Source organism: Oncorhynchus masou, chromosome 30 (assembly GCF_036934945.1).
Source record: "Oncorhynchus masou masou isolate Uvic2021 chromosome 30, UVic_Omas_1.1, whole genome shotgun sequence".
NCBI classification, from domain to species: Eukaryota; Metazoa; Chordata; class Actinopteri; order Salmoniformes; family Salmonidae; genus Oncorhynchus; species Oncorhynchus masou.
Window position 1 is genome coordinate 43,561,801 of NC_088241.1, and position 13,389 is coordinate 43,575,189.

At 42.1% G+C, this 13,389-nt stretch overlaps 1 protein-coding gene across 2 annotated transcripts in view; it reads left to right on the forward strand.

The window, feature by feature from the left end:
• LOC135522637 (outer dynein arm-docking complex subunit 2-like) overlaps positions 1-13,389 on the forward strand; it is a 76,790-nt gene that overhangs the window by 13,323 nt on the left and 50,078 nt on the right. For both annotated transcript variants that reach the window (XM_064949085.1, XM_064949086.1), the window contains 4 exons: positions 727-843; positions 8,070-8,287; positions 8,911-9,039; positions 12,008-12,161. In XM_064949085.1, coding sequence (XP_064805157.1) covers positions 727-843; positions 8,070-8,287; positions 8,911-9,039; positions 12,008-12,161 — 618 coding nt within the window. The remainder of the gene's footprint in view (positions 1-726; positions 844-8,069; positions 8,288-8,910; positions 9,040-12,007; positions 12,162-13,389) is intronic.

The window sequence follows — 13,389 nt, forward strand, 5'->3', positions numbered from 1 at the left end:
TATTTTTAGTCTACAGGATGTGTTTTGTCATAAATGCTTTAGGCATCGGTCAATTAATAGTCAAGATATTTTAGCACAGAATGTTTGCCAATTGTTATGAACAAGCACAGCAAGTTAAAAATAATCTTAATCTAAATTTTTATGATATAGAACGTTTCTGTTAATGATAGCCCGTAAAGTTTCCAAAACATTAGGTAAGTGTCACTGAAAAGTTTTGCGATTTATGTACTGAAGTAGCGTTAGCTGTATGGTCGAATTCCAAGTTTGCCCTGTGTTGTTAAACATTTACAACCACCCCATTGACCTTAACGTGTCTGCAATTAATCATAAGGAAACATTTGACATGCCTCAGCGTCTTTCACTCTCTCCGTCATTGCCTGATTGCCCGAGTTAGTACATTTCCTGTCTCCCCGTCTGCTCACCTGGAAATGGTTCAATTCAGGACACTGAAACCCGTGTTACAACATGCATGACATTGATGGCATATTTACAAAATGACACCTAAAAGATTACAGTTGAACATAATGTGGGTGCAGGCGGTGCACACTGGTTTTCAATTCCAGCCTGTGAAGCTGCGTTTTGATACTTTGATCCTCTCTAACCTCAGTTGTTCTGACAGATATCCAACTGAGCCTATAGTCTCTGCCAGTAACAGTGAATAGCTTCATGGTATTATGTATTAGTAGTATTGATCTGATACATAAAATGTCATCTTGGTCTTCACAGGGCATAAGGCAGGAGGGCGAGGAAAATGCCTATGACAGAACAAGCGATGTCTACAGAGACCTGGTAACCCTTCTGAAAAGCAAGTCTCCCCATTTTGCAGAGAACATAAATAAACAGGTAGGGTTTCACGTGAAGCAGGTTGCGGGTTTTCTCCGAGTAATATTTGCTCTGCCGATAACCCCACGAAGCAGTATGCATTCGAACTGATCATAGATGACGTAATGTAATGCATAGTAGAGTGCGTTTAGGATTGTGATTCAGTGTCTGCGCTTGTCCTCCCTGGTGAGCTAGTGTCTGGTTGTCACGGTGCACAGTGAGAACTCTGAAGCTATTGCAGCACTACCTAACCTTACTTTCCAAATCACACCAGTTGAAAAGAATGTAAAAAAAACACACAAAAAACAGTCCAGTTACTCACACAGACAGAGTCATGTGTTGCCCTGAAATGCCAGTGATTCATTCAGTAGTGCTGTTTCCTGCTTAAGTGATTTGATGAATTAACAAATCACCCCAATAATGACTTCAAGCTGTGGTGGGAAAAAATGTGTTTATCATCTGAATATCTGGACATATTTTTTGTCACGAGTGACTCGATAATGTACTGTTGGAAAATGCTGTATAATTTACAGGCATGCTAGCTATACAGTTACAGGGGCCAAATATTTACGAAGAAACTTTGTACATTTATGTATGTTCTAGGAAAGGACACAATGTTTTATTTAATTGATTCAACAAGTATATTGAGTATTTATTAGTTTCTTCGTGTCTATTTGGACTGTCTTATGAGTAGTTACAACAAAATAGTCTAGCTAAACAAATAATAGTGTTTTCCCACTTTAAATCGTTCATTTCTGTTTATATCAGGTTTATATTCGCGATAAATCTGTCCTTGAGCTATTGGAACGGAAATGTGATTAAAACTGATATCATTTTACCCCTTTCTGTAAATCTTGCTCTTTAAAATGAGGAGCCCACTGGTTGAGTCAACATTGTTTCCATGTCACTTCTACAACAAAAATTTGATGTGAGGACGTTGAATCAATGTGGAAAACTAATTGGATTTGCAAAAAAATCACCAACGTATGAGAATTTAGTATTTTTTTCCCCACCCAACTTTAAAAAAAAATAATGTTTTGTTGATTTCACATTGAATTCACATTGCTTGACAACTCAACCAGTGGGACGTTGTCACACTAATATATTGTAGTTTGCAAATGTAAAGCCTGGCAGACAATAATATATTTAGTCTTTTCCCACACAATTTCAGGAACTGGTAAGTCCGTGCTTGCTTTATGGACAATAGCTTAAGACAAAGGAAATGCCTTGTTTGACATACAAGAGTTGTCTGAAGTACGATCTGCCATAATAGCCCCTCCTCCATAATCCATGGTCGTTCCCGAGACATTTACCATTTACATCATGTTACTACAGTGGCCTATAACAACCATTGTTCTCCCCATTTGGAAATAACGATATTATCAAGGAGAAAGAGCCGCCTCATTACTTTCAATTGAATTGTGCTTGGCCAGTCAGTGTGACTTAGTGCCACAGAGAGACAGGTTAGGTTAAGTGACGGGTAAGTGAGGCCGTATAAACCCCAATGAGCAGTGCCAGGCCGCTGTGCTGTGCTGTGTAAAATGGCCATCCAGGCTTTAATGTTTTATGAGCCCTGTGTCTGTGAGGAGTGATGCCATGAGGTTGAACCTGTCAGTCTGAGGATGTTGGACAGTAGGCCGTAAAACACTACTGTAAATGAGGTAGCTGAGATACAAATCAAGTCACAGGATTTCTCTGCCTACTTCTTTTGCCCTTTGAAGTCGCTACAGTTATGTAGAAAAACATTGGATTGTGACGATGAGGTGATATAAAGGGAGTGTTTTGCACTCAAATCAGGCAATGTCTTTCTGGCCTTTTTACACCCCACCAAAGGATTTTCCCTCTGCAATCCTTAAGCACACTTCTTATATGAGAAAGGGTCAGCTTGAATGCTGATTGCAGATCAAAAGCCGTTTGTATTGATTGGTGGAATATCTGTAACTTGTTCAGACATACAGCAAAAAAATAATTGCATTCAATCTTGAGGACAAAAAAATGTACGTCCTAAACCGCTCCGGCCGGGACCTGCTCTCTGATTGTATCACCAAGAGCCCAAAACGGTTGTGATCCAAGTCAACATGAAGCCTGGCAGGGTGATAGCCAAAGATAACAACACCAATCTCTGAACATGATCTACTCGTTCCCAGCGTCGCGGAAGCAGATTTTTTTTCCACAGTTTTATTAGATCAGACATTCTCAATCAAATAAGCAAGAGGCAGCCAGAGGAGAAGAGTGCAGCACCTGGGAAGCATACAGCATAATGCTACTCCCTTCCTTGGTGTGTTGGACTGACTGAACGAGTGTTGGACTGGCTCGGTCTGAAAATTACAACGTGATTAGAAATTGAACATGGTGTCTGTGTTTTGCATGCGCGATCACACGCAAAGATGCAATTCAAATGTCACGAAATCAATCTATCTCTGCTGTCACGTTCACTCTCCACACGGAGTCTCGCGGAGCTCTGCCACTGACAGCTACCCATTAGCTGACAGCTACCCATTAGCTGACAGCTACCCATTAGCTGACAGTTACACATTAGCTGACAGTTGCACATTAGCTGACAGTTACACATTAGCTGACAGCTACCCATTAGCTGACAGTTACACATTAGCTGACAGCTACCCATTAGCTGACAGCTACCCATTAGCTGACAGCTATCCATTAGCTGACAGTTACACATTAGCTGACAGCTACCCCATTAGCTGACAGTTACACATTAGCTGACAGTTACACATTAGCTGACAGTTACACATTAGCTAACTGCTACCCATTAGCTGACAGCAACCCATTAGCTGACAGTTACATATTAGCTGACAGTTACACATTAGCTGACAGTTACACATTAGCTGACAGCTACCCATTAGCTGACAGTTACACATTAGCTGACAGCTACCCATTAGCTGACAGCTACACATTAGCTGACAGCTACCCATTAGCTGACAGCTATCCATTAGCTGACAGCTATCCATTAGCTGACAGTTACACATTAGCTGACAGCTACCCCATTAGCTGACAGTTACACATTAGCTGACAGTTACACATTAGCTGACAGCTACCCATTAGCTGACAGTTACCCATTAGCTGACAGTTACACATTAGCTGACAGCTACCCATTAGCTGACAGTTACACATTAGCTGACAGTTACACATTAGCTGACAGTTACCCATTAGCTGACAGTTACACATTAGCTGACAGCTACACCATTAGCTGACAGCTACACTTTAGCTGACAGCTTCCCATTAGCTGACAGCTACCCATTAGCTGACAGCTACACCATTAGCTGACAGCTACCCATTAGCTGACAGCTACCCATTAGCTGACAGCTACCCATTAGCTGACAGCTACCCATTAGCTGACAGCTACCCAATAACTGACAGTTACACATTAGCTGACAGTTGCACATTAGCTGACAGCTACCCATTAGCTGACAGCTACACCATTAGCTGACAGCTACCCGTTAGCTGACAGCTACCCGTTAGCTGACAACTACCCGTTAGCTGACAGCTACACCGTTAGCTGACAGCTACACCATTAGCTGACAGCTACACATTAGCTGACAGCTACACAATTAGCTGACAGCTACCCATTAGCTGACAGCTACACCATTAGCTGACAGCTAAACATTAGCTGACAGCTACCCGTTAGCTGACAGCTACACCATTAGCTGACAGCTACACATTAGCTGACAGCTACCCATTAGCTGACAGCTACCCATTAGCTGACAGTTACACATTAGCTGACAGTTGCAAATTAGCTGACAGTTACACATTAGCTGACAGCTCCCCATTAGCTGACAGTTACACATTAGCTGACAGCTACCCATTAGCTGACAGCTACCCATTAGCTGACAGCTACCCCATTAGCTGACAGTTACACATTAGCTGACAGCTACCCCATTAGCTGACAGTTACACATTAGCTGACAGTTACACATTAGCTGACAGCTACCCATTAGCTGACAGCTACCCCATTAGCTGACAGTTACACATTAGCTGACAGCTACCCCATTAGCTGACAGTTACACATTAGCTGACAGTTACACATTAGCTGACAGCTACCCATTAGCTGACAGCTACCCATTAGCTGACAGTTACACATTAGATGACAGCTACACCATTAGCTGACAGCTACACATTAGCTGACAGCTACCCATTAGCTGACAGCTACCCATTAGCTGACAGTTACACATTAGCTGGCAGTTGCAAATTAGCTGACAGTTACACATTAGCTGACAGCTACCCATTAGCTGACAGCTACCCATTAGCTGACAGTTACACATTAGCTGACAGCTACCCATTAGCTGACAGCTACCCATTAGCTGACAGCTACCCCATTAGCTGACAGTTACACATTAGCTGACAGCTACCCCATTAGCTGACAGTTACACATTAGCTGACAGTTACCCATTAGCTGACAGCTACCCATTAGCTGACAGCTACCCCATTAGCTGACAGTTACACATTAGCTGACAGCTACCCCATTAGCTGACAGTTACACATTAGCTGACAGTTACACATTAGCTGACAGCTACTCATTTGCTGACAGCTACCCATTAGCTGACAGTTACACATTAGATGACAGCTACCCATTAGCTGACAGCTACACCATTAGCTGACAGCTAAACGTTAGCTGACAGCTACCCGTTAGCTGACAGCTACACCATTAGCTGACAGCTACACATTAGCTGACAGCTACCCATTAGCTGACAGCTACCCATTAGCTGACAGTTACACATTAGCTGACAGTTGCAAATTAGCTGACAGTTACACATTAGCTGACAGCTACCCATTAGCTGACAGCTACCCATTAGCTGACAGTTACACATTAGCTGACAGTTACACATTAGCTGACAGCTACCCATTAGCTGACAGCTACCCATTAGCTGACAGCTACCCCATTAGCTGACAGTTACACATTAGCTGACAGCTACCCCATTAGCTCACAGTTACACATTAGCTGACAGTTACACATTAGCTGACAGCTACCCATTAGCTGACAGCTACCCATTAGCTGACAGTTACACATTAGATGACAGCTACCCATTAGCTGACAGTTACACATTAGCTGACAGCTACCCATTAGCTGACAGCTACCCATTAGCTGACAGTTACACATTAGATGACAGCTACCCATTAGCTGACAGCTACCCATTAGCTGACAGTTACACATTAGCTGACAGCTACCCATTAGCTGACAGCTACCCATTAGCTGACAGTTACACATTAGCTGACAGCTACCCATTAGCTGACAGTTACACATTAGATGACAGCTACCCATTAGCTGACAGCTACCCATTAGCTGACAGTTACACATTAGCTGACAGCTACACCATTAGCTGACAGCTACCCATTAGCTGACAGCTACCCATTAGCTGACAGTTACACATTAGCTGACAGTTACCCATTAGCTGACAGTTACACATTAGCTGACAGCTACCCATTAGCTGACAGCTACACCATTAGCTGACAGCTACACTTTAGCTGACAGCTTCCCATTAGCTGACAGCTACACCATTAGCTGACAGCTACCCATTAGCTGACAGCTACCCATTAGCTGACAGCTACACCATTAGCTGACAGCTACACCATTAGCTGACAGCTACACATTAGCTGACAGCTACCCGTTAGCTGACAGCTACACATTAGCTGACAGCTACACATTAGCTGACAGCTACACCATTAGCTGACAGCTACCCATTAGCTGACAGCTACCCATTAGCTGACAGCTACACCATTAGCTGACAGCTACACATTAGCTGACAGCTACCCGTTAGCTGACAGCTACCCGTTAGCTGACAGCTACACCATTAGCTGACAGCTACCCATTAGCTGACAGCTTCCAAATTATCTGACAGCTACACCATTAGCTGACAGCTACACATTAGCTGACAGCTACCCATTAGCTGACAGCTACACCATTAGCTGACAGCTACACATTAGCTGACAGCTGCACATTTGTTGCACCTCTTCTGATTTTCCATCACTGTGTGGAGCAAGTCATTATTGATACAAGTCCATAACATGTGTAAATATTTGGAGTCTCAGGTGTCTCAGTGAGGGCTTGGAACGTGGCACAAAAATAATAATTGTTCCAATGATTTGGAAGTCGCTGAGAATTCTGAGGAGAGTTGCAGGCAGGCAGGCGTCAGACTTGCTTAAAGTGTCTGTGCACTTGTTTGTTGGCCCTCTAACTGCTCTGACAGAGCCCGTCCCTGTGCTGTGTGCGCTGCTGTCGTGTGCCATAGACTTTGGAATGTTTCCTTCGGTCTTAGCATATGGAGTTTGTCCATTTCAGGTATCGTAAAAAGAGGTAAGGTTGGACACCTGAAATGCAGCACGGGGGACTGAATTGGCCTGCAGTAGCTGGAAGGTCACTCTGGGTTCTAAGACACACAAGCCTTTTGAAAAGTGGCCGAGCGTGGTTGGGCCGAACGTACAAACACAGCCGTAGTATTCCATGTTAATTATTTTTCCCCTTTTACTTCTGAAAATCACAAATCAAAAATGAGCTCATTGGGAGCAATGGCAGTCTGGGGCGAACAATTTTCTGCCTAGCAGGTGTCTGTGATTATAAAACGTTCCCTGCCTGCAATCCATTCATGTGTGTCTTGTTGGCATTCTTATGTTAGGTTGTAAAGTTGGGTAAAAAGACCTTCAGAAACTTTAAAAATCATCTTTGAATAACAGTGACACAAAGGCTCTACTTTCTCCATGCCAAACTGCAAGGTTTTAGCGTGAGGAATGTAAAGAAACGTTTGATATTGTTCAGCCAATTAATAGAAGGGGACCTCTTCTGTGTTGTAAAGCACTGGGAATGTGTCGTTTTATTCCCTTCGCTCAGTAATAAAGGCTGAATTGTTATTCTGATGCTTGGAATGATGAGAAAGTACGGTTTTTTATCATGAACAGTCCCAGATACAGACTTATAACCCTGATTCGTTTTTTATAGGGTTCTTCTTGGGCTGAGAAGAACTGAACGACACTCTTTCAGACACCAGTGTGTGATGTCTCTCAAATAAATGAATAAAGAGGCAACGTATCAGATGTACAATGGAAAATATGCTTTATAACTTAAAGGAATCACAATAGGCCCGAAAACGTTGTGAAAAGAACAATCATTCAGAGGAAGAACTATTTTAGCGACCCAAGTCCATATAATTTTACGACCCAAATTTATTTCACTGCTTGCATTTTGGTGCAAATTAAGAGAGGTCCTATTTCCTCATGTCTTTTTTTCCCCCTCAACAGGATTTTGCCGTTCGAGAAGAACCTCCAACACAAAAGGTCCAACATGTGGAATTGGTTGATGCAGAGGAACAAGGCCAACCCCAGAGGTCTTACGAGCATCAGGAAAAGAATGTGCATGAGAAGGCGAGACAACAGCTTGTGCAAAACAAGCCAGGCGGCAAAAAGAAATTAGAACCATCTTTGAAATGGAAGAACCTCGGTCTCGCGTCTCCCTATGAGTACGTGATAATTCCACCCTGAGATACAATGTCCTTGAAATATTGCAATGCATGTGATATGCGTGGCGGGAACTTTCTGCTCCAATAGATTTGAAGCTTTTAAGTAAGAAGGGGGTGATGCTGGAGTCAAGCACGCCGATGGCTGCGTTTGTCTCATTGTGTCTTCTCCACATGCCAGCAGTCACACATTATAAATATATGGTTTTATATGGCTTATAAGGGAGGGCAAAACTATTCCTGATTATCTGGACGATCCCAGCTAATGGATGTGTTCACTGTGTTGAACCCCTCAGCTCAATTATAGACTGAAAACTTGGGCGCGGGAGGATAAATTCACAGAAATGATCTATCGCATATGTTCTTTGATTGATAAATAGATCTAGCAGGGGTTTGAGTATTTGCAGCTGCACCTTGTGATAAGTGTCCCCATTTTTAAGAGGCAACTGGCTCCAGATAAAAGTGCCTTTAAACGGCTAAGAAAGCCTCAAATCCCTGCGTCTCTCTTCTCTCCCTCAATGCCTTAGATGATGATGATGATGATGTTATGTTACGATAAATAACTATTTAAAAACAGACAAATGGGTAACGATGTGTGCCTTTTATTTTTATTTCATTTTTTGTAGTGAAGCAGATGACAAGACATCGAAAAAGAATGCAGTGAGTGAAAAGTTTGCCGAGGCACAGGAGAAGATGCAGAAGAAAGCCGATGTCTCTGTGTCCTCCTTACCTGGTCGGCAGTCGTCTAATAAAACGTAAGCCACCTGATGGGGATTTCTCTTCCTGCGCTGCACAATTGACAGAGCTTCCACAGTACAGCAGAGAAAGCAGCAGCCGACAGAACAGGAGATTGCTGAGTTGACAGAAAGAAAAGATTGGCAACATTCTTTTGATCTATGATGATATTCTCTGTGGATTCTAAGTATTCTTATATAAGATAATGTATGCGTCTGATGTACACCTTCCCTGTTTTTCCTCTGGAGCCTGGCAGTGAGGTTTCCAGCTGTCCCCATAATTGTGACAGGCCAGTATATACAGGACCTCTAGTAAAGTTACTGGGTCAACTGTAGACACTGTTCTGCCGATGAGCTTTTTTCCAACTTGCACCAGTGAAACTTGGTACACGTACAGGAGGGGACCTAGGCAGGTAGCCTTGCGGTTAAGAGCGTTGGGCCAGTAACCCAAAGTTTGCTGGTTTATATCCCAGAGCCGGCAAAGGTGAAAAATCTACCGTTCTGCCAGGAAATGAACCCCAACAACAACTGCTCCCCTGGACGTTGATTAAGACAGCACTCCACACCTCTCTGATTCAGAAGGTGTGGGTTAAATGCATTCAGTTGTGCAAGTGACTAGGTATCCCCCTTTCCCTCAGGGAGCCTACTGACATTACTTATGGACAGTAGTGATAGCAGACACAGGGACCGTGCTTCACTGCTTAATTAAGGCTTGGTTCAGTGTTTATCATGGCTCTGCTACGCTGCCTGGGAAATGGTCATATCGGCTGGTTTCCTCTGATAATGGCCTTCTCTGGAAATTCTATCTGTGTACATGGGAACCATCTCCCCGCGGACCCATTAGAACATGTACCAAATTTCATTGCTCTGCGGTGCGCCGTTTTAATGATACACTTATTTGAGTGGCCCAGCTGACTTTAAAATCCATCTGCATTTCTGTTTGCGTGTATGGAAGGAAGGCGAAGGTAGAGAGAGGCCCGCTCTGTGTAGTATGATGATGAATACTCCAGTTCCCCCATTACTTTCAGACCCTCTCTCTCACTTTATGCCTGGTTGCTGCTGCTTAGATCTCGAGGACGTTCAAACCTGACACTTCCATTTATTTTAATGGTGCTTGTTGCATAGAATAACATTGCCGTTATTTTAAATGGAGAAACCTCAAATATTGTTATGTGTATCATTACAGTTATTTAAATCCTTCCTGTGTATGTACTTGTATCGTTAATTATTTTAGGGGGTAGATCAGCTTTAATATTGCAGATAAATTGTAGCTTCCATCAATTTAATTGTCTGCATCATTTCCAATCCCCATATATTTCTTTGTAAATATATACAGTACCATTCAAAAGTTTGGACACGCCGACTCATTTAAGAGTTTTTCTTTATTTTTTACTATTTTCTACATTGTAGAATAATAGTGAAGACATCAACACTATGAAATAACACATATGGAATCATGTAGTAACCAAAAAAAGTGTTAAAGCAAATCAAAAGATAAGTTAAATTTGAGGTTCTTCAAAGTAGCCTCCCTTTGCCTTGATGACAGCTTTGCACACTCTTGGCATTCTCTCAACCAGCTTCATGAGGTAGTCACATGGAATACAATTCAATTAACAGGTGTGCCTTTGTTAAAAGTTAATTTGTGGAATTTATTTTCTTCTTAATGCGTTTGAGCCAATCAGTTGTGTTGTGACAAGGTAGGGGTGGTAAACAGAAGATATCCCTAAAAGACCAAGTCCATATTATGGCAAGAACAGCTCAAATAAGCAAAGAGAAACAACAGTGGATCATTACTTTAAGACATGTCAATGCGGAAAAAAATTCAAGAACTTTTAGTTTCTTCAGGTGCAGTCGCAAAACCATCAAGCTCTATTATAAAACTGGCTCTCATGAGGACCGCCACAGGAAAGGAAGATCCAAAGTTACCTCTGCTGCAGAGGATAAGTTCATTAGAGTTACCATCCTCAGATTCCAGCCGAAATAAATGCTTCACAGAGTTCATGTATAACACATCTCAACATCAACTGTTCAGAGGAGACTGCGGGAATCAGGTCTTCATGGTTGAATTGTTGCAAAGAAACCACTACTAAAGGAAACCAATAAGAAGAAGAGGCTTGCTTGGGCCAAGAAACACGAGCAATGGACATTAGACCAGTGGAAATCTGTCCTTTGGTCTGATGAGTCCAACTTTGAGATTTTGGGTTCCAAGCACTGTCTTTGTGAGACGCATAGTAGGTGAACGGATGAACTCCACATGTGTGGTTCCCACCGTGAAGCATGGTGGAGGAGGTGTGATGGTGTGGGGTTGCTTTGCTGGTGACTCTGTCTTTGATTTATTTAGAATTCAAGGCACACTTAACCAGCATTGCTACCACGGCATTCTGCAGCGATATACACAGATCTTTAAAAATATATATTTTCCTTTATTGTTTTCCACTAACCCTACCACCTTATACATAGTATATACATTTTAGGGACACAAACTATTTTATAAGAGTTATCTTGTGTTTGTTTTTACTCCTAACCTTTCTGCTACCCTCAACCGCTCCAATCTATTTCTGAAGACCATCCAGTCCTTGTATAGTTATTACACATTACATTTACATTTAAGTCATTTGGCAGACGCTCTTATCCAGAGCGACTTACAAATTGGTGAATTCACCTTATGACATCCATATACTATCTAGACCTAGTGTGTGTAGATGCACTATTGTAAAGTGGCTGTTCCACTAGATGTCATAAGGTGAATTCACCAATTTGTAAGTCGCTCTGGATAAGAGCGTCTGCTAAATGACTTAAATGTAAATGTAAATGTAAATGCTTGTTGTATAGAATAACCTTTCAGTTATTTTAAATTACAAAAGTAAATCCTGGACATTAACCTTCATATTTTGTTATCACATGCCGACATTGAAACTCTTCTTGTGTATGAGTATGAACACACAGCCTAGATGTTGATTGTTATCTCCTGCTGGGTCCTGCTCCTCAGTAAGACCCCGGGAGGAGTTGGTGGCGCCGATGACTTCAGTGAGAGTTCATCAGAGAGTGAGGAGGATGAGGAGCAGCCAGAGCGCCGCACGGAGAGCAACACAGACCTGCCCTCAGAGTACTGGCAGATCCAGAAACTGGTCAAGTACCTCAAGGTACAGTACAGTAAAGCCTGTAGAGGCCCGGCCCTCCTCTGCTTTGGGTATTTGACTGAAAATAAGTTATTCTGTTTCGAAAACATGTACTATCCTAGCAGGCAAGCAGTCCACAACAGACAGGGAAAAAAGTCCAGGTTATTTTCCTGTGATCCGTACAGGAATTTTTTACGAGGAGTTGAGTCAATATTTTTTAAATTGTCTAAAAAGTAGTAATGCCTTTAAGGTATTTCTCTGTGTCTGTTGTATTGTAATAGTCACAATAGTGCTAATGTCACCTGAGAGAAACATAATGTTATCACCTTATAACATAATTCCACATGCCTGCTTTGTGTACGTTTTATGTCATTGTCGACAAACTGACGTTGGAAAAAATATGCATTGCATTGCAAAAGTATTCAGACCCCTTGGATTTCCTCACATGTTATTGTTCCAAAATAAATATTCTGTAATGTCAAAGTGGAAGAAAACAATATTTAATTTTTTAATGACTAACCCTTCCTCTGTCCCCCCTACATACAACATATGTAAGGTCCCTCAGTCAAGTGTTGAATTTCAAGCACAGATTCAACTACTGTACAAAGACCGGGGAGCTTTTCGAAAGCCAGATTCAGTCTGCTTTAGCCCCGAGACTGGGAGAGGAATCCATATATCAGCAGGACAATAACCTACACTGGAGTTGCTTACCAAGAAGAGTGAATATTCCTGAGTGGCCAAGTTACAGTATTGACTTAAATCTGCTTGAAAATCTATCGCAAGCCTTGAAAATGGCTGTCTAGCCATTATCCCCAACATCATGACAGAGCTTGAAGAATTTGGGAAAATATTGCACAATTCAGGTGTGCAACGCTCTTAGAGACTTACCCAAGAAGACAGCTTTAGTTGCTGCCAAAGGTGTTTCTTACATGTATTGACTCAGGGAGCGGAATACTTATGCAATGACTATATTTTAGTTATTTAATTTCTATTCATAAAAAACAAATGTTCAAATTTTTCTCCCACTTTGACATTACGGAGTATTTTGTGTAGATTGTTGACCAAAGATGACAATTAAATCCCACTTTGTAACACAATAAAATGTGAAGAAATCCAAGGGGTCTGACTACATTGTATACGGTGCTCCTGTTTTAAAGCGCCTGCTTTGTAGTAGGATGTTTATTGAAGTATTTGGCCTGGGTCTGTGGAATTCCTGTTTCTGACACACTAGGCCTGTTTGGGTGCATGTGCG